The sequence below is a fragment of the Cibotium barometz genome, chromosome 16 (assembly GCF_041138505.1).
Source record: "Cibotium barometz isolate CiBa-2024 chromosome 16, ASM4113850v1, whole genome shotgun sequence".
In the NCBI taxonomy this organism is placed as follows: domain Eukaryota; kingdom Viridiplantae; phylum Streptophyta; class Polypodiopsida; order Cyatheales; family Cibotiaceae; genus Cibotium; species Cibotium barometz.
In genome coordinates, this window is record NC_141061.1 from 27,615,911 (window position 1) to 27,643,530 (window position 27,620).

At 41.0% G+C, this 27,620-nt stretch overlaps 1 protein-coding gene across 4 annotated transcripts in view; it reads left to right on the forward strand.

The window, feature by feature from the left end:
* The first annotated feature begins 24,222 nt into the window (after nucleotides 1-24,222).
* The window catches only part of LOC147630514 (mitochondrial-processing peptidase subunit alpha-like), a 52,182-nt gene continuing 48,784 nt past the window's right edge, over nucleotides 24,223-27,620 (forward strand). For all 4 annotated transcript variants that reach the window (XM_086810401.1, XM_086810402.1, XM_086810404.1 and 1 more), the window contains exon 1: nucleotides 24,223-24,380. In XM_086810401.1, coding sequence (XP_086666527.1) covers nucleotides 24,336-24,380 — 45 coding nt within the window. In that variant the 5' untranslated portion in view covers nucleotides 24,223-24,335. The remainder of the gene's footprint in view (nucleotides 24,381-27,620) is intronic.

A 27,620-nucleotide genomic window follows, 5' to 3' on the forward strand; every position in this document is an offset into this window, starting at 1 on the left:
CCAATTGAGCACTCAGAATGGGTTTCTCCGATAGTCATCGTGCCAAAGAAGAATGGGAAACTCAGAGTGTGCGTTGATCTCAAAAAGGTTAATGCAGCCACTAGAAGGGATCATTACCCCTTGCCATATTCTGAACATGTGCTTGAAAGAGTGGCAGGCAAGGAGGTATATAGCTTTTTAGATGGGTACTCAGGTTACAATCAGATCACAATTGCAGACGAGGACCAAGCTAAAACAGCATTTATCACGGAGTTTGGAGTGTTTGCCTTTCGCGTCATGGCTTTTGGCCTGACCAATGCACCTGCAACATTCCAACGATTGATAAACACGGCCTTTAAAGAATATCTAAGGGACTTCTGTGAAGCTTTCTTAGATGATCTTTGTGTTCATTCCTCTTGGGACGAGCACTTGATGTGTTTACGAAAAATATTTGAAAGGTGTAGATTATATCGAATCTCCTTGAATCCTTTCAAATGCCAATTCTGGGTTAAACACGGAGTTATCTTAGGGCATATAGTGTCCAAAAATGGGATTTCCACTGATGAGAGTAAAATCAAGGTCATTCTGGAATTACCCCCACCCACCAACTACAAGGGAGTCCAACGCTTTATGGGCCACGTTGGTTATTATCGAAGGTTTATTCTCTTCTTCGCCGAGATAGCTCGACCATTGTATAAGCTTCTCATCGAGTTTATTTGGACCGAAGAATGTGACCGTGCCTATGAGCTATTAAAGAAGGCCTTGGCGAGTGCTCCAATCTTGAGAATGCCTAACTGGGATTTACTCTTCCATGTGCATATTGATGCATCAAACTTTGCTATTGGGTGTGTGTTAACTCAACCTGGAGAACACAAGCTAGACTACCCCATTAGCTTTGCCAGTCGCCAGTTGAACGATGCTGAGATGAACTACACCACTACGGAGCGAGAAGGGTTGGCAATGATATATGCAGTAAGGAAATTTCGTTATTACCTCCTTGCCACCAAGTTTGTTTTCTATGTGGATCATCAAGCATTGTTGTATCTGGTAAACAAACCATGCTCCACAGGAAGAATCACACGATGGCTATTGATTCTTCTTGAGTTTGATTTCACGGTTGTTGTGAGACCTGGCAAGAAACATGTTATGGCTGATCATTTGTCTCGCATACCTAATGGTGAGGCTCCTACGGGGGTTGATGATGACTTACCTGACACTTCCCTGTTCATGGTGGAGACAATGCCTGAATGGAGTGAGAAAATTGTTAACTTTTTGGTTAATGGCTTTCCACCCAAGGAGCTTCGTAAAGATCTAGCTCAGAAGCTGATCAAAGAATGCGAACCCTATTGCCTGATAGCCGGGACTCTTTATAAAAGAGGAAAGGATGACGTTCTTAGGCGTTGTGCCCGAGAGGATGAGTATCTATACATTTTGCAAGAGGCACATATGGGCGTAGCCGGTGGTCACTTCTCTGGAGACTTAACTGCGCGAAAGATCTTACAATCAGGGTATTGGTGGCCCACTATGTTCCAAGATGCATCACTCTTTGTGAAGGGTTGCGATGAATGCCAACGATACAAGAAACCCCAGAGGAAAGACCAGATGCCCCTACATCCGATCAAAGTAAACCAACCATTTGAAAAGTGGGGTTTAGACTTTGTAGGTCCAATTAGCCCAGCGGCCCGAAACACACAATCTCGCTATATTATTGTGGCCACTGACTATATGACCAAATGGGCTAAAGCGAAAGCGACACGTAAGGCAGATGCAAGGACAACAGCCAAGTTCCTCTTTGAAAATATAATCACACGATTCGGTTGTCCTTTTGAACTTGTGAGCGACAATGGTACGCATTTTATAAATGAAGTGATTAAGGAGCTCACAACAAATTTCATGATATCCCATCATAAATCTACTCCTTACTATCCGCAAGCGAATGGCCAAGCCGAGAGTACCAACAAGACTTTAATCTCTGTTTTGACAAAGACAGTTGAAGCTCATCGCACGGATTGGGATCTAAAGCTTACGACAGCTTTATGGGCCTATCGTACTGCGTACAAAGTGGCTATTAATTGTACACCATTCAAAATGGTATATGGCCAAGAAGCAGTCATGCCGTGGGAATTTGTCATTCCAAGTCTTCGTGTTGCTACTCAAGAGGGTTGGGATGGTAATCCCTTAGCAGAACGTCTGTATATCCTTGAGCGGCTAAATGAAGAAAGACAATTGGCTGTATACAATGCCCTTGTGGAGAAGGATAGGAGGAAAAAATGGTTTGATCGCCATCTAAAGGACAAGGACATCAAGGTTGGGGATAAAGTCCTGATGTATGGAGTGCGAAACGAAAAGAAGAAGCTCAAATATGCTGGTAAGGGACCATATAGAGTATGTGAAATTACCCCGCAAGGTACCATCAGAGTGGAGACTCTCGACGGAGTTGAAACCATTGGATTCCTTAATGGGAGTAAATTCAAAAGATACTATGACCCCCTAAGCCAGGAGGAGTTACATGCAATCCATCAAAAGAAGGCAGCTAAAGAACAAGCTGAGCTTAAAAAGATACAAGCGAAAGTCGAAGCCAAAGAACGTCAACAGCGTGCTAGGCGACAACGAGAAGCCAACTTGGGAATTACGCAAGTATTTTTCGAGGAAGCAGAGGAGGATGCACTGGAATCTGACCCACCTCTAAGATACCCAATTGAGTTACAGAGTCCTTACGGGGAGGTGCTGTATAATGCATTATTGGATACAGGAGCTCAACATAATTTGCTATCATATGGCGTGTGGTGTCAACTAGGAAAACCACCTTTAACCAAGAGTTCTATCCAAGTTCAAGGAATCAACAAGAAGAAAACCCCTGTATCAGGAATTCTGCACACTCCGGTTGCCTATGACAAGGGAACCATAATTCAAAGCTTTTTGGTTATGCCTACTGGTACCATGGGAGGGACTGTAATCTTAGGGCGCAAATGGATGATGGCCACCAAGTGCAATATCGATTGGGCAACCAGACAAGTCACAACGCAAGAACCAACACTAGGTCTGACCGCTCAAAATCCCGCACCTAAGTCATCCACTCAAATATTAGATAACGAAAAATCACAAAGTCCAGTGGCAAAACCATCTTTGATTGTTGGCCACCCCTCTAACGCTTCAATGCCAAGAGTGGAAACAGGCAAGGTGGTCCCTAAAGCTTCACTTACTATGCCAAAGAGTACATACAAATGGGTCCCCAAAGCTTCGTTAACAGCTACTTCCCCTGCTCAATCTCGTTCAGCCACCAAGAAGCCTCGTAAAAGGAAAGCAGCTACCCACCCGAGAAAGGGCAATGTAACATCGCGATGGATCCCTAAAAAATTATTAGTAGCCCAAGGGTACTACGAGGGGAATGACCAGATTTGGGTCCCTAAACATAAGGTGAATCCCTCTACATCACCTGTAAAACCTTGCAAACCAATTGTTGCCACCCCAATGACAATTCAAGACCGTGGTAAGGGAAAGGTAACAGAGTGCTCCGCACCACTTCCAGAGTTAGTTTGGATTCCCAAACGATATCGATCATTACCACCTAGCTCAGGAAGGGGGGAGCCACATGAAGCTTCTAGCTCCTCATGCCAGGCACACACTCATATAGAAGTTTCTACATGCTCTACACCTACTCTTGTCAACACCCAACAAAAAACCGATGAGCCTACATCTCCCCTTGTAATAGTATCGATGGAAACCATTTCCTCCATTCGTCAATGGGAGCGTACACTACCATCTTTGCAATTGGATGTGGCCACAAGGGTCATAAAAAGCTATCTGCCCACATCACAACCTATGACCCGCTGGACAAATTGGTTCCAAGAGGCTGCAACATCATTGCAAATAATATGATCTACCCAAGGAAAGGGGGAGCATGTACTCACGCTCGACATTCTAATGCTTCCTCCTTAACCTTCTCCCCTGACCATGTAATTGCCAAATTCAAGGGGATGTATATATATAGCTTCATACATTATAAAAAACCAAAAAAAAAACAACACAAAGAAAAGAAAAACAAAAAAAGTAAAAAGAGCAAGAGCACAAAAAGAGGATAAATATCCGTATACAATCAAGAACTAGATTGACCTGTCTCACAAACCTACTGATGCTATATCTGTGTTTGCAGATATGGCAGATGCACGATCATCATACACTTCATCCACTCCCGCCTTTGATGAGAGGTATCATCTATACCTTTCTCAGATATTTCACATGTGCTATCCTGTAATTGAAACTGAATGGGATCATATAGATGTATTAGCCAGAGAGGAAAATGTTGAGGAATTAGAATGGCTAATTCGCCTATTAACCATGACTGACCCCTACTCCGTAGAGGACATATCCCCGATAGCCCAATGCTTTCCTTTTCCACAAGATGACTATCCTCGCATGGTTACATTCTTGATGAGTCTATGTGGATGGGAAAATGAAAAGGAAATATCTGACAATGATGAATGGACGGATGAAACTCATGGCACTACTGAGGTTGATTTTATTTATTTGGATGATGCGGATAGAGGCTTAGCCTTAGGGCTAGAGCCAGGACTCTACAACATCCTCTTACCGTATCCTCAGTAGTAGTGTGGTGACTGGTAGGTAGGTTAGTGTTTTCAAGTTTTTTCTAGTTTAGATTCTTTAAACGAGTCTTGAATTTTCACACTGATGTGCCTCTCGAGGTATAGTGCTTGTTAGTTGATTGTACAGGTTAAAAAGTTTGAGGTGGGTTCGCTTCCAAGTCCAGAGACTGCGGCAACGTTCATCAAAATATATCTACATCAAATTGCAAGCTGTCTCGTCAAATCAAGGAGATCTCCAATTACAGGTGTAATTCTTCCATACCCACTCTCTTTCGTTTTTACTGTTCAATCAATTGCATAAACTATAATGCATGACCACATGGAAATTATCAATGTACTACTTAGTTTTTGAAGTTGCTTGCATGCTAGTGTAAATCATTAATGAGCTTAACTTTATTGGAAATATTCCTAGGCAGCATGACGTCTTTAGTTAACCTTGGAATACGATTGTCTTAGGTCTAGGGTCAAACCATCTTAATGTTTGAACACCTGGCTGTGTGTGTGTTGACCTCTAGGACATAGATTTTACCCCTTGTCGAAAAGATGTAAGAACACATTTTAGTTCAGGAGCGAAGATCAAAACAAACTTTTTTTTAAAAAAAGCCTACAATAAATGGCAATACAAGTCTATGATGTGCTTTAATGTTGGCCTATCGCCTTATTGATACTTGGTAGGCGAGGAGTATTCTACTCCAGACCGATGCCTTGGTTGGTAGGGGGTAGCCTTGCCTAAAGTGAGCTAATAGATTCCTGGATAATGCCTTGTGTTAAACATGGTACCAGGATCGATGTTAGTTTTGCCTTAGGAAGGTCGCCATTGTGTATAAAAATTGTCATGTGCAAAAAAAAAAAAAATAAAGGCAAAAGGCTCCTGTAACTCTGATGTTTCTTGTGTCCCTAGGCTCGTGGTAACTACTTGTTCTTAGAGTAGACATAGTATGGTCATCTGTTTATTTATTAAGCTTGGTTATTTTCCTTGACTTAGGCCAGTTATAAACCTTGATTAACCTTTGACACCTTGCTAACTCTTGAATTCCTTTCAATAATTTTAAACTCCTATTAATTTGCTACACTAGCTCACTCATGTACCCTTAAACTAAGTTCTAATAGCATCATCCATTGTCGTCTCACACGCTTGAATTTATACACTTTATATCTTTTGAATTCCAGCATACCTTCACTCTACTTCCCTGTTTTGCAGACGGTCTACCACAACAACCCTCTCGAGCTTACCATACCATAGCTTCCGAGGACGGAATCTACATCAGGAAGGGGGGCATGTTAACCCATGGCGGACATTGCGACATACTATATTTTACGTCATTAATTTAAATATTCTGAGTCATGGGCCGGGCTTGTCGGCACCATATGTTAAGGATGAAGGGATTGGGTGATCGCCGATGAGAGGCGCACCTTGGATATCAGTAGGATAAGGGTTAGGGTCGGCCGGCCATGTATGGGCGCCCAAGTGTGAACGGCCAAGTCACCTATATGAGTCAAATGTAACCCTAAAATCCTCATTCTCATGTGTTGTGAATAGAAGAGTGCTCTTGCCTTATCTCCTTGGTTTCCTTCTCCTGCGTGTGTGTGAGAGAGAGAGAGAGAGAGAGAGAGAGAGCGATCGAGCGCACTGTGTAGCGGCACGGCGAGACGGCGGAGAGGCGGTAGAGCGGCGACGGCGGCTCCTACTTCACGGCTGCGACGCGGGAATCCTTCAAGGCAGCAGTTAAGCGGTGAGTGACACACCCTTTGGCATTCTGTTTGAGCTTCCTTCCCTGGTTGTATGCTTGTACCCATTCGTGGCTCGCATACGGTGTCTGGCAAGTCCCCAGCTACGACCTGTGCGGCAAAAGCGCACAGAAGTCAACGGCCGAAACCTAGTGATGATCTTTGTCTCCTCCGAATTGGGATAGCTACCAGTAACTCCTCAGGGATCCTCCTCAAACTCTTTCTTTGTTTTTGTCTACACTAACCCTCTTTCTACTTCAATATGACATAAATCTATCTGAAGATATAGGCCTAGAAGAACTAACATTAATCAAACAAAATATGGAAAGAGACGTTGATCCTATCATAAATCATGGGAATTTTGAGGGGAGACTTAGTATTGACTAATCCATGACATCTTTTTCTACCCTTTACATCCTATCGTGCTAAACCTTTGTAGTTGGTGTCACGTTCTCCAAAGCTTAGAAATTCTAGACAACAATGCCAAAAAATTAAACTTGTTTGTCCTAGATGACATTTCAAAAGATGCTCGCCAACAACTATGAAGTAGTAGCACATAGTTACCAATGGGTTTATATAACACTCAACATCTAAACCTATGTGAGTCCACTCTATAAGTCATGGCTAGCTAGAGGTATATAACACTCACCAACATCTAAACCTATGTGAGTCCACTCTATATCATCCTTTTGGCATTCTAAAACTCTCATGCAGATCATTCCATTTGAGCCCACATGCCGAATCATGCCAGAAGCATATTCAGAAATCACTACAACAAAACAGCATAATGTACCATACCCTCTCTGCGCCCCATGACCTGACCTAGAAGAACTACTTCCATTGGCTGGAGAGGGCACATTATGGGGGAATGTGGTAAAGCACACAAAGCTGGCCAATCCTTAGTTAGCTGATTTGCTGAAGATACGGATCGTTACATTTATGATCAGCTATACAGTTTCTACCGGTGGAGGAAAGCAAACCCTGTGCATATAAGAGGTGGCTACGCCACCATAGTCACCATTGAAGAGCACCCCCGATTGGAAGACTTTGGAATTCAGCCCAACTGGACAAAGGAGTACCTAGAAATTCCAAAATACAGCCAAGTGTACATGAGCGCACCACCAACACTGCGGGTCAATCCATTATACATGCCAGTTAAAAGAAGATGGACAATGCTAGAATTTCAAGAAGCTAAAAGGCGCAACTCGCATGTGTGCTACAACTTCCCCATCTTTATACCAGCAACATTTGCACACATTCAAGAACAAAGACAGCAGATACTTACATGGATCAAGGCATGGTGTAAAATTCCAGACCCCGCTATTGTAGCTAGCGTCAGATTTTTAAAATTGGTGGTGGTGCTGATAGACCAACCAAAGGAGCCTTATGATGGCGCTATGAAGCATAACACCTGAAGTTTGACATGAACCAAGGGCCATTAGATAGGGGAATCATGCTTTATTACCACCGACTTCAATGTCTTCCAGGCTACATGCATATCACTTTCGAAGACATGGTGGATACAGGATTCTAGAGATCACATTCAGCATTTCGACGTACACTCAAGAAGCTCCAATCTAGGAGGGACTTCTACCGACATGAGTTCAGTGACCAGGTCTTAAGACCTCGGTAACAAGTTCTACGGAACCGAACCTACATCACGAGGAGGAGGAAGGGGGGATGTTAATCCCATTTCGGATTAACAAACATGATCCTCCAATTGAGAACATTAATAAGTGTCATGAAACAGCACTATAAAAGTTGTACATCATGAGATATTAGCCACCCAAGGCCTAGTAAGTAAGTTTTGGACGCCCAAGTGTGAATAAGGGCCAAATATATATAAGGCATTTTCTCATAATGAAAAGACATAATCCCCTTTGTGCTATAGAAAGCCGTACATCATGAGATATTAGCCACCCAAGGCCTAGTAAGTAAGTTTTGGATGCCCAAGTGTGAATAAGGGCCAAATATATATAAGGCATTTTCTCATAATGAAAAGACACAATCCCCTTTGTGCTATAATTATGGATTGGTCTTGATGCAAGAAAAGCTATGAAAAACTTGGAAAGTTATACGTAGTTGGGAGTTGCCTTATAACCCATCCATAAATGAGTACATTTTATGACCTATAACCTCATCTAGTAGTAAATCTATAAAAATTGATCAAAGATTGTTGTTTGAGCACTCAATTTCTTGTAATCTACATAAACTCTGATCTTTAGATTCTTTTTTGGCACTATCACTATTGGTGATATCCATGTGGCCTTTTCTATCGGATAAATGAATCTAACCTTGAGAAATTTCAATTTTCTCATTTACTTGCTTGGAATATATGGTTGGGGTGCATTTGATACCTATGATGTTGGATCAGTACTAAATCTTCTTTAAGGTTGATGCGATGCTGGTAGAAACTAGGGTTAATGCCTTCCATGTCAATATAACTCCATGTGACTTTCATGTACTCATTCATCATTGAGATTACATCTTCTCAAAATTTTCCTCTAACTATGCACTGATCCTAGCATTCCTCAAATCATCCCGTAGTCCCATACCAACCTCAACAGCGCATCTTCTTGCACACTGATAGGCTTACCAAACTGAATTGTGTTTTTAGTTTTTCATTTTCTAACCCTTTTTTAGCTCATCGTATGTTTCTACTAGTTCTCCACATGGTTGTCGGTCCAAGTCTTCTTCTTTAGATTTTTTTTTGTTTTTTTGAGGAGTCTCATGAGTGTGTCCTCTATAAAGTCCTTTTGTGATGTGGTGTGTAAGTGTGTGTAGTGTATTGAGCTACTACTTTTGCCACATCCACCATGAATAGTGTGACTAAATAAGGGTTTTCCCTTAGGATTATTTATTTCTCATCGTCATCTACTATGTCCATCAAATTCAATCCTTCACATGCAGGAGTAGCACTGGTTTGCTTGACAGGCGTGTCCATTTGGGCTGAAATCTTTATTTTTTTCTTACCTTTTCCTAATCTTGTTGATCTTTCCATGCCACAATAGCCACGGTCTTCCTAAAATCATCACAGATAGGAGCATTATATTAACTCCAACCTTAGTACTATAAATGATTGAAAATTAACATCCTGTCACCATCATTTCTTCATTCCTTATTATGCTGAGGGGTTTAATTATTCTTTGATGAGCCATTCTTATATTGAATGATGCTACCTCTATTAGCTTATCAGTCCCATGTTTATGGCTATTTGTGTTGAGAAGATGATATTTACTCCTAATCTTCCCACTAGGACTCCAGGAATATCATGTCCTTGGAGGAGCATGACTGTACATGTGGACATGTCTACCTATGGGACCTTTTCTACTTCTACTTTTTGACATTCTATTTGTCGATTTTTCTCTTATAAATATGGGGGCAAAATGATTTTATTTTATTAATTTGTTTTAGGTGAGAAGCGAGGAGGGGCATAACCTTAGGAATATGTGTATTAAATAATGTGAAGTGAAAAAATGATGCAAATGATGTCACGCCCAAAGATTCTTGATCACTCTCTTGCGTGAAAGCTCCAGCACCTCCTTACTCAATCTCTCCATCAGATATAAATGATTTTCTTTCTAGTCTTGATGTAGGGTAGAGGGAGGAAGACAGGTGGGAAGGAAGGGGGGCAGCATGGAGGGTAGAGGGAGGAGGAGAGGTGGGAAGGAATGAGGGCAGTGTGAAGAGGGTAGAGAAAAGAGGAGTGATGGGAAGCACATAGAGGTGGCGCAAAGGCAAAGAGAGGGTGTGTAGCTAAGGTATATTAATTAATTGAGCAAGCCAATAGGCTTGGTTAATTAATTTATATGTAGGCCGGTAGCGGCAGGCATTGGTTAATTAATTAATATACATGTGTAGTGAATATGTCAGACTTGCTCAACAACATGGCCAAGAGATGCTTTTCGTAGTTGGGAGCTAAGTTCAGTAGAAACTCGCTCAGTGTTATGTTCAACTTCATGTTCATTAATTTATTCCAAAGATCATACTCTGTTGTGGCCAAGCCAATAGTGTTATGTTCAGCTTCATGTTCTTTAATTTATTCCACATATCATACACTACTATGGCATGGCCAATATCTTCACTACATTTATCTGCAGTGGCATTATGTTATTTACTTTCTTTGCACCCCAATTGCATCTTCATGCTACAACTTCTAAGCTTTCTAGGGCATCTTCTTTCTTTCTTAGTGAGATGATGTTGTTGCTTTTGCTAAGAATTTGAAGATGTCATGTACGTCCTCCATGTTCATCCATCTTTCTACCAATTGATGGCTATCTTCGGCTTCTTTGGCCTTTTCTTTATTTTTGCTATAGCAGCCTCACTCCAGGTCCCCTCAGCTCCTCTCAATTGACTCTTGGTCTACTTAGCCCCTCTCGACTGGCTCTAAATTTTGGCTATCATGGTCCTTCCTTTGTTCTTGCTAGTAGCCCCACTCTATGTCTCTCGGCATTTCTCTTTTTGGCTTTTCTGGTTCTGCCTTAGGCTTTTTGCACTATCCTCTTGACCTCACAACCCTCACCTCTCACTCTTGCCTAGTCTTCCGATGAGACTACTTTTTTTTTTCCTATTTGCATATTATTTTGGAGCTAATAGTTTCGTCTTCTATGACCTTATCACTGCTACCATTACCTCTTACTTCTCTTCTTCTAGCTTCACCAGATGTGTATCACATTTACACTTGGTTAATTAGTTTCTCTGAATTCTCCTAATTGACCATGTGATTCCTCCTCATGCCATAAGAAAATCTGGCAATTAATTTGTTGGTGCCTCTTGCACCTTTGCAATAATAACAGAATCCCTCTTTGAGGGGTTATATTTTCCTCTTCCTCAGCCCCTATACCATAGTACTACCTTTGTGATTGATTATCCTCATTGATAGCAACAATCACTTGATTCACTGCAAAGGCTCTATTTCATCCATTGTATCTACAGTTTTGTGTTGAGTGATTCCATGTTGGTAGATCTCACATGTTGGCTAAAAGGTGCTCTTCTTGTATGCATCATTCTAGGACACTTCTCCTTGGAATTTGGACCCATTTGAACTTTTGATGCTTTTTAAGGTCTCTTATCTCATAGAGTAGCATCTTATTCTCTGCACTCACTGCACCCTCTTACCCTTCTTCACCAGGATTCCTTGTACATGCTATGTGATCTCATTTAGTGAGTATTAGACATGACAAATCAAGGACACACTATTCTCGGTGTGATAAGGACCATTTAAGGGTTTAGAGGGAATCAAATGGCTCATTTGAGGATCTAGAGGATCTCAAATGGCCATGGGAGCTATGAGAAGTCCCTATGAGATATGGTTGTAATGGTCTGTGTGTCAGATGATATGGTTGGTTGGTCATTTTGGACGAAGTCATGGTCGATGCACATCCATGCCAACCTTTGGTACTATATATACACTAGTTTGGTAGCCTTAGTTCATTAAGTTCAATGTATTTAAGTAATTTCATAAGCAAGACATCCTCCATCCAAAGTCTATCTAGATTATGACAGCAGCAAAGCTCCTTACCTAGAGCACACAGGTAAGCGGGAAACCATTGGTTTGTAATCAAAGTTTGCAAGGTAGTAATATTGTTTTCTCCACTTATTTTATAGTTCAATGCTTTGTATTATGTTGATCATACTTTTACTACCACGGTGTTTTCTTACATGGTTTCAGAGCATAAGCTCTAGGTAAAGCTTGTTTTGATAGTTTTATATTTGAAGGTAGATTTGGAGAGATGGCCCATAATGTAGTTGCTTGTGTCCGTTCTCCACCATGTGGTGATGAAAAGTTAGATGGGATAAATTACACTACCTATAAGTTCAAGGTTAGTCCTATTCTTAATCCATATGAGTTATGAGAAACCACAACCAGGGTTGATGCAAAGTCGAGTCTTCTTACTCTAGATCTAATAAATCCACTACACACCATACTACTACATTCTACTCTCGCTTCAGCATAGAGGTGAAGGAATGCTAATACACTATGTTTCATCATATCACTAGTGTCACTATTTCAGTGACGACCCTAGTACCACAGCTTCTGAAGCATGGCAAGTTATACAGAACCAATATGAGACGAGGAATCTAACAAGATTCAAAACCTTGAGAATTAGCATTGAAACGGCATATCCCTGACAGCTATCATCAAATATTCTCCTAACACAATTAACTATAAAACTGTCATGCTCCTTCAATGCCCATAACACCGATTTAGGTAGATTTGGTAAGATTCTAAATCGACAAGTGAACATGTGTGTTTAACAAGAGAACGACTGCACCTTTGTGAAGGAACAAGAGTTCACTTCTCAGAGGGACGATTGTTCACTTGGGGAGGAATGGATGTTTTTATGTGAGAACGGTCGTTAACTCAGGGAGAAATGGACATTTTTCTATGAACAGTCATTCACTCAGGGAGGATAGTCGTGCACTTGGATGTTTGTCTATGAAGGTACATGAGTTCACTCACGCATGATAGTCAAGTGTCTTAATAGCACCAAAATGGCATATCTCTGATAGTTGTCATCAAATATTCTCCAGATACAATTAGCTATGCAACTATTATGCTTCTTCAATGCCCATAACACCCATTTATGGAGTAGATTTGGCAAGATTCTAAATCAAGAAGTGAACGGGTGTGGCTAACAAGAGAGTGGTCATACCTCTGTGAAGGTACAGGCGTTCACTTCTCAAAGAAGCAACCCGAGAGTGAGTTACATTTGGTTTTTTCTTGATTTTCCCCCATTGTTGATGATTTTTATTGTTTGCTTTTTATGCCTAGATTAAGCAACTATCGATGTCTACAAGCGTTGGGACTGCACTTCGAGGCTCAACCAACTATCGGTGTCTATGGTGTTAGAATTCAATTTGTGCCCAAACGAGCACTAGCCCTAAGCTACTTAATGATGCAAAGAAATCATAGTTTAACCTAATATCCTAGGATTAATGATGCAATTAAACTAATATGCAATTTCATATCTCCTTGAAGGAAAACTAAAAAATCAATGGAACAAAATTAGAGCACCTACTTTTTGCTCTTGCATTCGATGTAGCCTCCGAAGCTCTTGAGCTCCATTGCAAACTCCATTGATCAAAGAAGAACAAAAAGGAACAAGCATCAAACAAACAAACTCATGTAAAGCTCATCCAATTGGTGGATTTGTATTCCATCTGGGAAAATAGAGCTCTAGCTTAGGAAGAAATTGTGGAGCACCCTAAGCTAAGTGCTTTCCTTGGGAGCACCAAAGATGTTCACCAAAATGAACACTCACTTTGCATGAGGGGAGAAGAAGTGAAGATGCAGGGGTTGATCTTTGGGGGCACACACCTAGCCAACCCTTTGAGGGTTAACTCCTTGCTAGGAGCTCACTCCACCACCACTTGTGTTACTCAAGTGGAGCTTCCATGTGCTAGGTAAAGAGCAAATAGAAAAGGAGCTATGGAAAGCTCAACCTCTACCTCAATACCTTCATGTGTGCAAGGAGCGTGAGAGAGAGGGTAGAGGAGAAGGGAATAGAGAGGAGGTGGAGAGCATCACCTATAAGCACACACACAATCAAGCAAGCAAGCAAGCATAAGCAAACAAGCTCACAACCATCACCACACAAGAGAGGAAGAGAGAGGAGTAAACTTAAATGTGATAATGGGATTGTATCCTTTCATATTTCTTTCAAGTCACTTATATACAAGATCTCACTTTTTACAATGGCTGACGAACCATTTGACAATTAGGGGTCCAAAACTAATTATTTAGCTCTATGCACACTTAGGCTTTCTAGCTCATGGCCGGCATTACACATGTCATAAGCTCGATCATCCCATATCTTTTACATGAAACACTTACCATGGTTTTACATAAAAATGTGTTACATGAAGTGCAACCACACATTTGATCAAAAAATAGTAGGAGTAATGTTAACCATTGTGGTCTCACAAATTATCTTATCCCACAAGATGCAGTGGGTGCACCAATGACCTTCTCACTCCCCTATGAACCTTTAAAATTGGCATTCTCACTAGTGGGTTGAGCTTATTGACCATGTGGCTGAGACATCCAAGAGGCACATACTCCGACAAGAACATGAACTCAAGTGTTGAGATGAGTTTTTATCCACGAGGAGCACTGGTGGAAGCTCAACCTTTAGGCAACAAGAAAGTCACCAAGTCATAAGCCAAGCTCAAAAAAGCAAAAAGAGAATTGACAAGATCGAGAACAAGCTCATAGCTATTGAGGTCACCCAACAGGAGCTCACCAACTCTCTCACAAGATGCCCTCCAGCTATAATACCAAGAACTGGAAGTAGCCAAGAATGTGACCACCCTAGCGCGCTTGAAGTCCAAAAGGACCAACACCACCCTAGCGCTTGAAGTCCAAAAGGACCAACACCTAGAAAAGGTCAAGAAAGCTAAAGTAAAATAAGCCCAAGCCATCTGTGCTACTATCTAGTTTACAAAAGAGTGTGAAGACACCCTCATGGGGTGATCAGAAAGGTAACAAAAGCCCTGACCAAATTCCGTGAGGAGTATAATCAAGCTATGGCCAAGTGGATGGTTAGAGAAATGTCCTACCAAGAGTTCCTTCAACACAAAGAAAACATCATCGCTATGGTACACATAAAAAGATCATAAGCTAGAAACTATTGCCTCGAATGATACCCCCTTGGAAGGTATGACCAAAAGAAGGTGGATTTGCTTCTCTCGGAGTGGGAAAAACCGACCTTAATAACTTACCCTCACCCTTTCATCTACACCATGCTTCAATTCAATATCTTTTTATCTAAACCAATCTCAACCCCCACCACACATAAAACATCTTACCCTCACCCCTATCAACTTCACCTGCTTCTATTCAATATCTTTTTATCCGACCCAATCTCAAACCCCACCAGAAATAAAACAACATCACCATGGCACACAAAAAAAAAACATAAGCTAGAAACTATTGCCTTGGATGGTACCCCCTTAGAAGGGAACAACCAAAAGAAAGACCAAAATAAGTTTGGTGTGCTTCTCTCGCATGGGCAACCAACCTCAACACCTTACCCTTACCTTGTTAACAACTACACCCTGCTTTAATTCAATATCTTTTTATCTGACCCAATCTCAATCTCCACCTTCACCAGCTTCAACACCGTACGGTAACAACCAACCCTTGCCACTCTCTTTTTCTATGACCAATCCATACCACCAATTTGATGAATCTCACCAAATCGTGTCTAGCCTCGTCATATGGTGTCACTTGTTTGTTAACTCTATACTTTTCACACCCCAACCTCGCCTACCCTATCAATGAAGCTTTACTTCAATCTACCATGGTAGTGAAGGAGTGAAGTCAACCTACCACTAGCTTTGTCACATGCCCAACCAATACAACCCACAAGGCAACCTCCAAATAGTCTACCTCAAGAAAAACCTTGCAATTGGAGATGCTACCATTCATGTGGTCCTAATTAAATGAGCCTTCATGCCTTTTTTAGATGCCACAAGCTTGTAGATGAAGAAGATGACCTTGAAGACTCCTCATATGGCAAACATGGCGGGATCTAGCATTCAAGAGAAGAGGATCCAATGAGGCACACTCTTTTGACACTCTAGTTGACAAAGGAGCTAAACCCTGAGTTAGCCCAAAACCACCCTACCACCACTCCCCACCTTGTCCAAACTAACACCCCACCCAAAACCCTTTTGTCAATCCTCATGTATTCATCATCCGCCGTGAGATTATTGGCTTCCTGTACATTTCAACTCCCTTTCGTTCTCAAGATTATTCCTCAATTTAACCACCTCATCACTCGCATCCATGACCCCCTAATCATTGAACCTTTCCGCCATGAGGGCCCCGACCTCAATGTGGCACCACTACCAAACACACATGAAGAGGCCAATGAAGATGATGGGAATGATCCAAGGGTATCCTTACATGTCCATTGTATGATGGGAAGGATCCAAGGGTATCCTTGCATGTCCATTGTAGGAAGGGCCTAACCTCAATGTAGCATCACTACTAAACACATAGGAAGAGGTCAATGAAGACGATGCCAAGGACCCAAGGATATCCTTGCATGTCCATTGTATGAGGGCCCTCACCTCAATGTCCTTTGTATGAGGGCCCACCTCAATGTGTCATCTCTACCAAACACACATGAAGAGGCCAGTGAAGACCATGGGAAGGACCCAAGGATATCCTTACTTGTCCATGAGCAACTCACTTATCCACCCAATGTGTGGAACCTCATCTTTCAAGGTAACTTCCATGACATTCTTGTCACACCCCTTGATATGGTCAAAATTTGACTATTGAATCAACATATGGATAACTTATTTGCCTAAGTGGAAGATCAACCACCCATGACAAAGGAGGTTGGCAATTTGTTAATCAAAGGGTCTACACAACCGTAGGTCATTTGTGAGTATAGCCTGAGTGGTGAAAGCTCTATCTCCCAAATGATCACTAAATGTGGAGAGAGTACAATGCAAGATTGACCACCCATGACACACCAAAGGAGGCTGGCAATTTATTGCCCAATGGAAGATCAACCACCCGATCGCACTCGCGCGACACACTAGAGAAGGCTTGCAGTTTATTGATCCAATTGCATGTCATTTGGGAGTATTGTAGGCATTTATATGGTAGTGATGTGTGGATGTAGGCCTAATCACGGGCTAGGGTACTTTTCCCTCTTCAGGAGGTTTATCCCCCTTGAGCGTTTATGTACACATTCTTGTGTGTGTAAGTGACCTTATCATGTCACTTCACTGATTCTCATCAATCTACTTCTGAGTGTTGTGCTTCTATCTATCTCTCCTTACTCGCTACATCTATGTGTGTGTTGCTATCTTGATCTCCACTCCAACAATTAGTATCAGAGCAGGTATCAGCCCTCACCCCCTTGTTGTCTTCTACTCGAGTTGTTCAAATTAAGCTATTTTATTAGGTAGAGAAGATATACCCTATAGTGTGATGTTAACTACGTAACAAAACTATGTTAACAAATTTTTTACATGTTTAGGGGTGTTTTGAGGCTCATTTGCGTACTAAAGGTTGTTGTTGTAGACATCAAGGGGGAGTGTTAATTTGCATTGTCTTTGTTCGATTTTGGGTTTTCTACATATCATCAACATTTGGGGGATGGTCACTGAGGGAGCTTTTCTTGGCTACCCTCTCTCTACTTTGAACATTCTCTCTCTAGCTCTTCCCACCACCATCTTCGCCCACTTCCTCCCAACCCACCAGCTCCCTCCACCACCAACAACCTTGCTCCTCCTTTTCTCTCTCTCTCTCTCTCTCTCTCTCTCTCTCTCTCTCTCTCTCTCTCTCCCCCCCCCCTACCATATCTTTCCATCTCTTTTCCCTTTGTCTCTTCTAGCACACTCTCTTCTCTCTCTCCAACTATCTCACATCTCTCTGCCTCTTCCCTCTCTCTCATCCAACACACTCTCTTCTCTCTCACTCCTCTCTCTCTCTCTCTCTCTCTCTCTCTCTCTCTCTCTCCCCCCAACCATCTCACATCATTCTCTCTCTCTCTCTCTCTCTCTCTCTCTCTCTCTCTCTCTCTCTCTCTCTCCTACCATCTCTTTCTCTTGCCCTCTCCCACCCTCATATCTCTCTGCTATCATCTCTCTCTCTCTCTCTCTCTCTCTCTCTCTCTCTCTCTCTCTCTCTCTCTCTCTCTCTCTCTCTCTCTCTCCTTTTTAGTGCTTGTCTCTTGTCTCCCTCTCTCCCCCCCTTCTCCTTCTCTATCCCCCTTCCTCCCTCCTCCTTGTCTCTGTGACTCTTAACCCTCTTTCCTTATCTATTTCGTTATTAGTAGTGTATCATTGTCTCTCCCTTACAACTAACTTTTTCTATTCCTTCATATCAATCTTGCATCCTCTCTCTCTTTCATGTGTCTTTCTCTTTTCCATGTTGTCACCTCTTATATCTCTCTTGATTTTCATGTTTTCTCTCTCTTATCCTTCTATTCATGTGAGGCCACAGACTTATCATTCATTTCTCTCTCTTATCCTTCTGTGATATCGAACTTGTGCAAGAGCAAGTTTCAAAGGTAGCTACAAGTGGTCCAAGGAAGATACAAATGGATATCGCCAAACAACTTGTATTAGATACAGATGTTAGGAAGCATACAAAGGATGGATAAAATATTAGCAACATGGAGTTGTCACTATTATTAGAACACATGCATCCCCTAATTCAATGTTAAAGGTAATTTTAACTCCATATTGATTTTAATTTTTTTGATTGTGCTTATCAGCTTAATTTTACATAGATTGTTAAGTTATCCAATTTCTCTTATAGATTCAGGAGGATGGTACGTGCTTCTAGAATCAACAGTACAGTGCAAGGTGTAGAGTCCAATATTTTAACTTATATTTAGTGGCTTAGTAGAATGTCATTTATTAGAGAATTTCTTTTTCAAGTGGTCAAACTCGTTTCCAATCAGCCCACCTCGTATCTAGGAAATCAAATCATGGGAGAGAGAATAGGTACGTTTGAAGAGATTCAAGGAGGAATCGATGGGAGAGAATCATGGAGATATTTGTGGATCTGATTAGTAGCTAATCTTGATTAGCTCATTGTAATCATTTTTATACTATCTATTTATAGAGGCACACTAATGCAAGAGACACGCTCTCATTCTCCATCATTACCTTGTCATTATGCTAAATCTCGTGTGTTTAAGCTAATCTCATTTTACTTAACACTAATCTCTCATCATTATGCTTAACCAGGTTGTTCATTGATCATTATGAGCCATCAAATGTGCTGAATGCCAAAATTTGGTATCAGAGCATGGTTTTCTACTGCTCCCGTCTATTGCTCTCACCTAGTCATCTATACTTTCTACTCTATAACACTACACGTCGTTTTCTTCATGAGCCACATCAGCAGTACTACAACCACTTAGGGTGGCAATAGGGCTGACTTCCGACCACGCACTTTGAATTATTCTTTATTTTTAGAAGAATTTCTTCATTGGTGGGATATACTCTTGCTTTTTGTAATTGGCTGATTGGATATATTGTTGTTTGGGTTTACTAAGTGGTGTCATTAGAGCTTGGATACATGGTAGGTATTTGGATGCTTATGGGGGCTTGGGTTTGCTTTGATCATATCAGGCATGTGTAAGGATGGACGACAATGGCTACACATGTTTATGATCCAAGGTACAGTTTGGTCTTGTAAAATTCTTAAAAATTTTAAACTTCTTTACAACTGTTATATGATGGCATGCAGCTTGCAAGAGCTTATGACAATTGCTTCTTACAAAATGAACGAAGAAGACATAGTGGAACAAGTTCTATTCTGGGAGATGATTAAAAATGTTATGGTGTACAAAGGCTTTCCCAAACTATATTTTTTGGCTTCATAGCCAATGAGGCTAGAGCCAATTGGAGGGTAGAAAGGGCAGTCTATAACAATGGACCAGAGAATATATTAGAAGGTCGTTAAGCAGCGATTGTGTATTTTTCATTGGAAATAACGCTTGAACATCCATACATTCCATTATGTAGTTAGGAATTTTCAAGAAGAGCATAAGCGACTATGTTATCAGTGGCGTTGTGCATTAAGTGAAGAAGAGGCACTTTTAAAATATAGACACATTAAATCGTGGTGGATGAACGGTAACGTTACTGATGCAAACTTACCAACCATGGATTACTGGCTTAGTTAGTGGAATATTAGATATCCCCATTGGAGGAAGCACCTTGTAGGGTAAGTATTTATTTCTTGGTTTTGAAAACACATAGCTTGCATTTGGATTCTCAGTTTCTAATTAATATTTTGCTATGGAATGTGGTTGGAGCTTACAGCTTGAATTCTCATCAATTAACTTAATCTCTGGTTAGGATGTGGATGATGCCACTTTGTCATGCATGTCACAACCACCAATCTAGCAGAAACTAAACATGTAAGTTGGTTAGTAGGAGAGGGTTTTAAGGGAACCATCTCTTTATATGATATTGCTATTTTACATCTTGCTAATGCCCTCTTGCAATCCATAAAGAAGCATGCATTCATGCAAGGTAAATATCACAGAGTAGGCCCTACAATAACAAAGTTGATGGAGAAGGCTAGATAATCAAAATCTCGAATCTCGTCAACCACTAGAGCAGATTGGTGGGGGAAACAATGTTGAGTGGCACACCAATGCATGTGCAACCAAACTATATTGGTGATACCATTACAGTTAACTGACATTAAAAACTCACACTTATAAACCTTGAGCATGATAACTCATCACATTGTCTAGAGGATGTCACAAAAAACGAGCCATACAAGAAACAAGGTAGGAGATAAAACTTTCCACCCAAGTGGTCAGCACAATGCAAAGGGATTCCCTTGAAGTAGAGGTGCAAGAAATTGTGGAGAATGACATACACGACTCAATGTGGGCTATACGTTGAACACCTCTACATAGCAAGGTCACTTGCCAAAGATGGTTAGGTGGCCAAGATGGCAAGTGTAAGAAAAGCATCGAGAACTGTGGGCAAGTTGTTTCAGCTCCATCTTTCTATGGTATGAGAGAGTGGTCAGGGGGCCAAAGGCGTCAGTCCATGTGGTTTTGTAACAACAGCGTGGATCATACTTAGAGAGTATGTAATACTATCTGTCAACAATTGCCTGATAGACCCCTGGTTGTATGGCCACTTGGACGAGGTACAAATGAGATTCGAGCATTAGAGGCTGGTAGATTTGTGTTGCAAAAGAGACTACACCAAGAAGAAAATGATGCAACCCATTGGTCAACAAAGTATAGGAGTGGCATATCAGATATGGCGGCCAAGAAAATAGATTTGGCAATTTCAAACACAGCTACAGTCTTCGAGCATTTAGTCATTAAGGCCGAGCAAATGGAAGTGTTTGTAATTGAGACCGAGGAATCACTACTACGTAGTGAAAAATATAGAGTGACTATGGGAAAGAATCCATCATGCACATGTCTCAATTTTTAAATCACGGTAGGGGTTGGTAGATCTTAATGTGCAAGCAAGAACCTTTATTTTGTTTATTGTGTATTTTTGGGTTAGATGCAAACCATAATATGTTTATACATCAACCCACTCAAAAAAAGGAGGACCTAATGAGAATGTTCAGTAGTAGGAGAACAATCTAAAAAGGACCTCTAGGTTGATGACATTGGGTTAGATGCAAACCATAATCTGTTTATACATCAACCCACTCGAGAAAAGGAGGACCTAATGAGAATGTTCAGTAGTAGGAGAACAATCTAAAAAGGACCTCTAGGTTGATAACATTGTACAGTTGTTTTGAAAATTTTCTTCATTTTGCGATAGTAAAATGTCCTTTATATCATGGTGGGTTCTATCAAAATTCTCTATGAAGGTTTATTTACTTTTTATTTTTTTATGTTTTTTTGGGTAAGACAATCGATATGGATTATCCTCAGGGGGTTCACCTAAAAATATTTAAGTATACCACATGAATTCAAAAAAGGGGGTTTTTAATTCAAAAATTTAAGGTAAATTTACAGAAATACATTTACAGAAGGGGTTTTTTTAATTGACTTTAAAAAAAAAAAACCCGTAAGTCCATAAATAAAAAGGGATCGTTTTATTCATGAAAAATTCATAGGTAAGGGGTTTTTTTAATACCCCTTGAACACACGTGATACATAGGGTTTCTTAATAGTGCACCCCTGAGGGATTATGCTTTTCAATTTTGCATTGTTCATTTGTTTTTATGACATGAAGCAATGATACGAAGTCACATGCAAAGGCATGCAATGACATATCACATGTAAAGGTATCTAACGACATGCACATAATGACATGTAATACTCCTGAAGTGCATACAATGACATGAAATCACATGCAAAACTATGCATTATAAAGTTGTTTCATGCAATGAAGCAATGACATGAAGTCGCATGTAAAGACATGCAATGACATGTCACATGTAAAGGCATGCAATGACATGTCATATGCAAAGGCGTCCAATGACATGCGCAGGCACATAATGACGTGCAATACTCCTGAAGTGATGCAATGACATGAAATCACATGCAACACCATGCATTATAAAGTAGTACCATGCAATGAAATGCAATGACATACATATGTAATAACATCCCAATGTTATGACATGCCATAAGATGCAATATATTGTAATGGCTCATACATGCATTAGCATGTAGGATAAAGTAAGTAGAGAGAGAAGTAAGATGAGGAGAAAGAGAGAGAGATAGGATGGGAAAGTGAAAGAGGACAGTGGGAGAGTGACAAGGAGAGGAAAAGGAAGGAGAAAAAGATGGAAGAGGGTGGGAGAGGGAGAAAAAAATGTCGGGAGGTAAGGAAAGAGAGGGAAGGACAAAGAGTGAGAGGAAGGGTGGGACATGGAGGAATCGTGTGGGAGAGGAAGGAGAGAGAAAGAGAGAGAGAGAGAGAGAGAGAGGGAAGAGGGTGGGAAAGGGAGAGGCATAGGCTGGAAGAGGAGAGAGAGAGAGAGAGAGAGAGAGAGAGAGAGAGAGAGAGAGAGAGAGAGATTATGCATAGTGAGGGTGAGAGAGGGAGAGGGAGAGGGAGAGAGCAATGAATAGGAGAGGAAGAGGGCAGGAGAGGGAGAAATAAAGAATGAGGTTGGGAGAGAGAGGGAAGAATAGATTATGCATAGGGAGGGAGAAGGAGAGGGAGGGAGAGATTATGCATAGGGAGGGTGGGGGAGGGAGAGGGAAGCAGAGATGGAAGAGGGAGGGAGAGGTAGAAGGAGAGAGAAATATATATATAGGAAAGGAGAGAGGGAAGAGGGAGGGAGAGCGAGAAGGAGAGAGAAATATATATATACGAAAGGAGAGAGGGAAAGAGAGAAAGTGAGAGGGAGGGTGGATAAGGGAGAGGGAGTGAGAGGGGGAAGAGGGTGGGAGAGGGAGAGAGAGAGAGAGAGGGAAGAGGGTGGGAGATTAAGAGAGAGAGAGAGAGAGAGAGAGAGAGAGAGAGAGAAGGGAGGAGCCAAGTTGGGCTAAAGCGGAGAAAGTGGGCTGGGTCTTCTAGTAGGTGGTGGGTGGAGGTTGTAGGACGTAGTGGTGGGCTATGCTAGAGGTAGTGGTGGAGGGACTAGAGAGAGAATGCCCACGTTTTTAAAAGAGAAGAGTTGCTAGTAAACGCTCCCTCCACCAAGCTCCCTCAAAAAACACACTCCAACATTTGGTGTGTAAATAACAATATTGTTAACATTCTCCATTCATGCTCATAACATTTCTACACTCTACCATTTTTCATATGCTTTACAGGTTTTCTTTGTCTGATCAGTGATCTACTAGGGTAACCATTTTGGTTGCATTTAGTGGGCATTAACAATACCTACAAGTAGTTGGGATATTTGCATTTTGTGTAAGATTCATTATTTATAGGCTAAAATGGTAGACAACGATGGAGTTGTTTTTATACTTTAGCCGCGATAAGGATAAGCTTAATGGGACCAACTACCTATTGGTGGTCATATATGATGCATCATGTATTGGTTGCCTAAGGGCTTTAGAATGTCGTTATTGGCATTAAGGCACACCCTACATGATGATTGACCAAAAGAAGTTGAACCAAAATCCGCTTCTTCTCAAAATGTCTTGCATTAGGCAAGACCAATAAAATGCAATTTGGATTTTTATACATTGCCTTCTTTGTTCTTTCCAGATTTACGATGCAAAGTGAGTGCTCTAATGTGAGCTTCATGGCTTGTGTTGAAACAACAACTATAAGATGCAAATTTTTACAAAAGTGTATCTATTCTATTAAGCTCAGGTTTCTACCACTTGTCACTCTCTCTAGCATGTCCTCTAATTTTCTCCTCCCTTCCTCCTCTAGCCACGTGGAAGAAGTGTACAAAAGGGGAGACTGTGCATGGGTGGGGGCAGTGCTAGGTGCAGAACTATTTAAGTGCTATTTAAGGCATAAAAATAAAATAATTTCCACATCTCACAAATACTATTATCGTTGTTAGGTCATAGTTCTAAGACTACTTGTTCCATACTATTATAGTTGTTAGAGTAATTATTGAACAAAGCAACCTCAGCTATGGCGTTCAGAGCACTTTCACGACGACGCTTTCGTTTGCCTCAGGTCCATTATTTCCTTTCTTTTTGTCTTTTCATTGTGTTCTTAGCCTTGTCAAGCTTAGCCATGTACTTTACTGTGATACAAAGATTTTATGGAGTTTTATGATATTTTTTTGCGAAAAATTATGATCTGCGAGGTCTGGTGATTTGCATGTCCTGCGTTTTTTTTCAATCTTGGATTTTTTTTCATTTTATTTTAAATTTTCTGAGTTTTCTGAGTTAATTTGGACACACATTACAATCTTTTAATTTTTGGGTCATAGTGTCTATGTGCCATGGAGAGACAGTTGGTAGCACAGCCAAGGAAGGGGCAAAAGCATAGCTGAAGCTATGATAGGAGAAGGATGGACAAAAACTAAAGAGGATAGAAGGGCAAGAGCCACAAGAATGAGATACAACCATCCAAGGAGCTAGGCTGCTGAAGGATAACAATGAGTAGTGGCAAGCTAGAGAAAAAATTAAGCACTACAATGGATTTCCAATTGAGGCAGATGGAATCGATTTCGGCTGTAGACATCAGCACTAGTAGCATTCACTTCTTAGAAAACTTAGAAGTTCGTAATCTGTGAGGCGACTAGAACCCTCACCGAGTTTGAATGGATGGGTCTAGAATAATTCCACGGGCAAACGGATAGTGGCTCAATCGACTCTTGGTTGCGCTAATGCTATGGCTGTTAATGTACAACAGCTTTATGAGATGCTCTATAGAAATTTTGAGCTTTATGAGGAGTGTTCGTGGAACTCCAATTACAATCTTGGCGTATAAAGGCTTTTCACAGAATTTTGTGGCCATTTCTTTGGTGGATCACCTACAACTCAAACTGGCGCTATGTTCTAGAACACCATGTTGCCTCAACTACCCTGGATTTTGGGTATGACATGATCCTTGGTCAGCTATGGTGCACCAACACGATGACATAATCAGTGTAGCATTGTAGTTTCAGCAGAAAGATGCAACTATTGATCTTATTAGAGGTCACCAGCAGTCGACTATGCATGTCTTGATGGCATTACAAGCCAAAATATGAGTGTAACGGGACTACCTGGTGTGCTCTCTTATGCTACTCCTTCCTCTAAAGTTCATACTTGACCATTTTTTGAACCTTTTTCCTCATGAGCTGCCTAGTCTTCTTCCCCTTTGAAGACTAGTGGATCTTTGCAGGGACCTTTTTCTTGACGTTGCTACTCTCATAATCTATTCGAGTTCGGTGTTGTGTTTCTTTAACGAGATAGAGTGGTAGTTTACATAATCGTCTGAAAAGTGATATCTGCCCTAGCAAAGGTCCCCTTGGAACTTTACTTTTGGTGATTGGAAAGAAAACATAATTTATGCATGTGTGCATTGGTTAATGAGCCTTGAACAAGCTTACTATCAAGAATAAATATCCGATACACTGGATTGATGAACTTTCGACCAATTTCTTCATGCTAGTCTGGCTATCATCATATTTGCATTTGCAAAGTAGATTAATACAAGACTTATTTTTGTAAGAATTATGGGCATTATGAATACCGGTCATGCCTTTTGGGTTAACAATGCCCTAACAACTTTCATAAGCTTCATGAATGACATTTTATGACATTTTATGACATTTTATGATCTTCAATCGATTAGTCCAAGAGCACAAGGATCATTTTTCCCAAGTATTCTAGGTACTTTGTGAGACAATATTCTTTGCATATTTCTCTGAACGAGCTTTTTGTGGAATGTATTAGGTTTTGCCTTTCTACTCTAAAGGGTTTTGTCTTTTGAAGGCCATTGGGAAGGGGATCTCCAATTTTGCTATTCAAGCCTCATGGATACAAGTTGTTCTATGCTATTTGAAAATGTCAATTTTAGGAAAAAGTGAAAATGAAGCTGGGATAGGCCTGATTAAATAATGAATTAAGATTATGTAATTCAATCTCTTCAAGTGTTGAAGCTTCTTCACTTAAATTTTAATGTGTTTTTGTCATTTCCTACGCAGACAAGTATTCAAATAACTTTGCTATTATTTTCAAAAAATATTACCTAAATTTTACCATGATTTTGTCATTTCCTACGAGACAAGTATTCAAATAACTTTGCTATTGCTTTCAAAAAGTATTATCTATAGTGCATTTATGAGAAATTAATTCCTCATCTCACACGTATTGTAGTTGCTCTTCATTTTTGAAAGTTCTTAGAGCACTAAATTTTTTGCAAGTCATTAAATTTTTTTTTCTGACCGGCCTTAGGCCCAAGATCCTCCTCTAGCTACCATTTTTCACCACTGGTAGGCACTCGCCTGTAGGCGATGCTGTCGAGAAAGCACTGTGGGGTTTTGAACCAAGGGCCTTGTGGAGCTTTAGGGTTAATAGTCCATCAACTGGGAAGGATGATGGGCCTCCATGGTGCATGTGTAGAAGAGAGAGGGAGTGTGATGTAACAAATTGAAAGTTGATGATTGCACAGTACAATGTAGTGCTAGTGCTTCTATTGATTGATATGAAGTTCAATGCTTTTATACGCAAAATGCCTCCCTATGGACATATAAAAAAGCGAGCAACCACAGTACATAAATCATCAGACACAGATCAAGTTCTCAAGCAACAGTCAAGCATGTGTGCTCAGGCATCCAGCCTTTGCATACTTTCAGCATTCTTTGTGCTTTCCAAGCTAAGGCATCAGAAGCTCAGTCTCTTGCACACCAACCCTGAGTCTCAGGCTGATGTATTGTCTTCGAAGATAGCTTGACAGTTGCTTATGCACAGTTCTGCCCAACGTTTGGTCACTTTGTCCTTGCGTTTGGTAGTCAGTCAGATAGCTGGTCCGCTCAGTCTTGTGGACACAATTCACCTTGTATTCAGTTCTCCAAAAGAAATAAAGCAAATACTCCTGCTTGCAGGGGGGGCTCTTTAGTGGGTAATTTGGGACCCAATCTGGTGTCGTCTCAACTTCATCTTTCAGTTCATGTATGCTATTTAAAGGATTGCTAAAGACTCACTAAACTTAGTTTAAAGAAGGTCTCGTTGTTTCACATGGTCCTAGCTTGTGGCTTAAGGCCGGCTGGGGAGCAGCTGCTGGCTTGCAGAAGGGTAGGTGAAGGGATGATCATGGCGGTGATGGCAACAACAAAACCCTAAATCTATGCTCTGATACCATTTGTAGGTCCTAATAGAGTTAGGGTTTTGCAAGGCTAAGGAGGATGGAACCTCTCCATTGTTGCTGTGCAGAGAGAGAGAGAGAGAGAGAGAGAGAGAGAGAGAGAGAGAGAGAGTATAT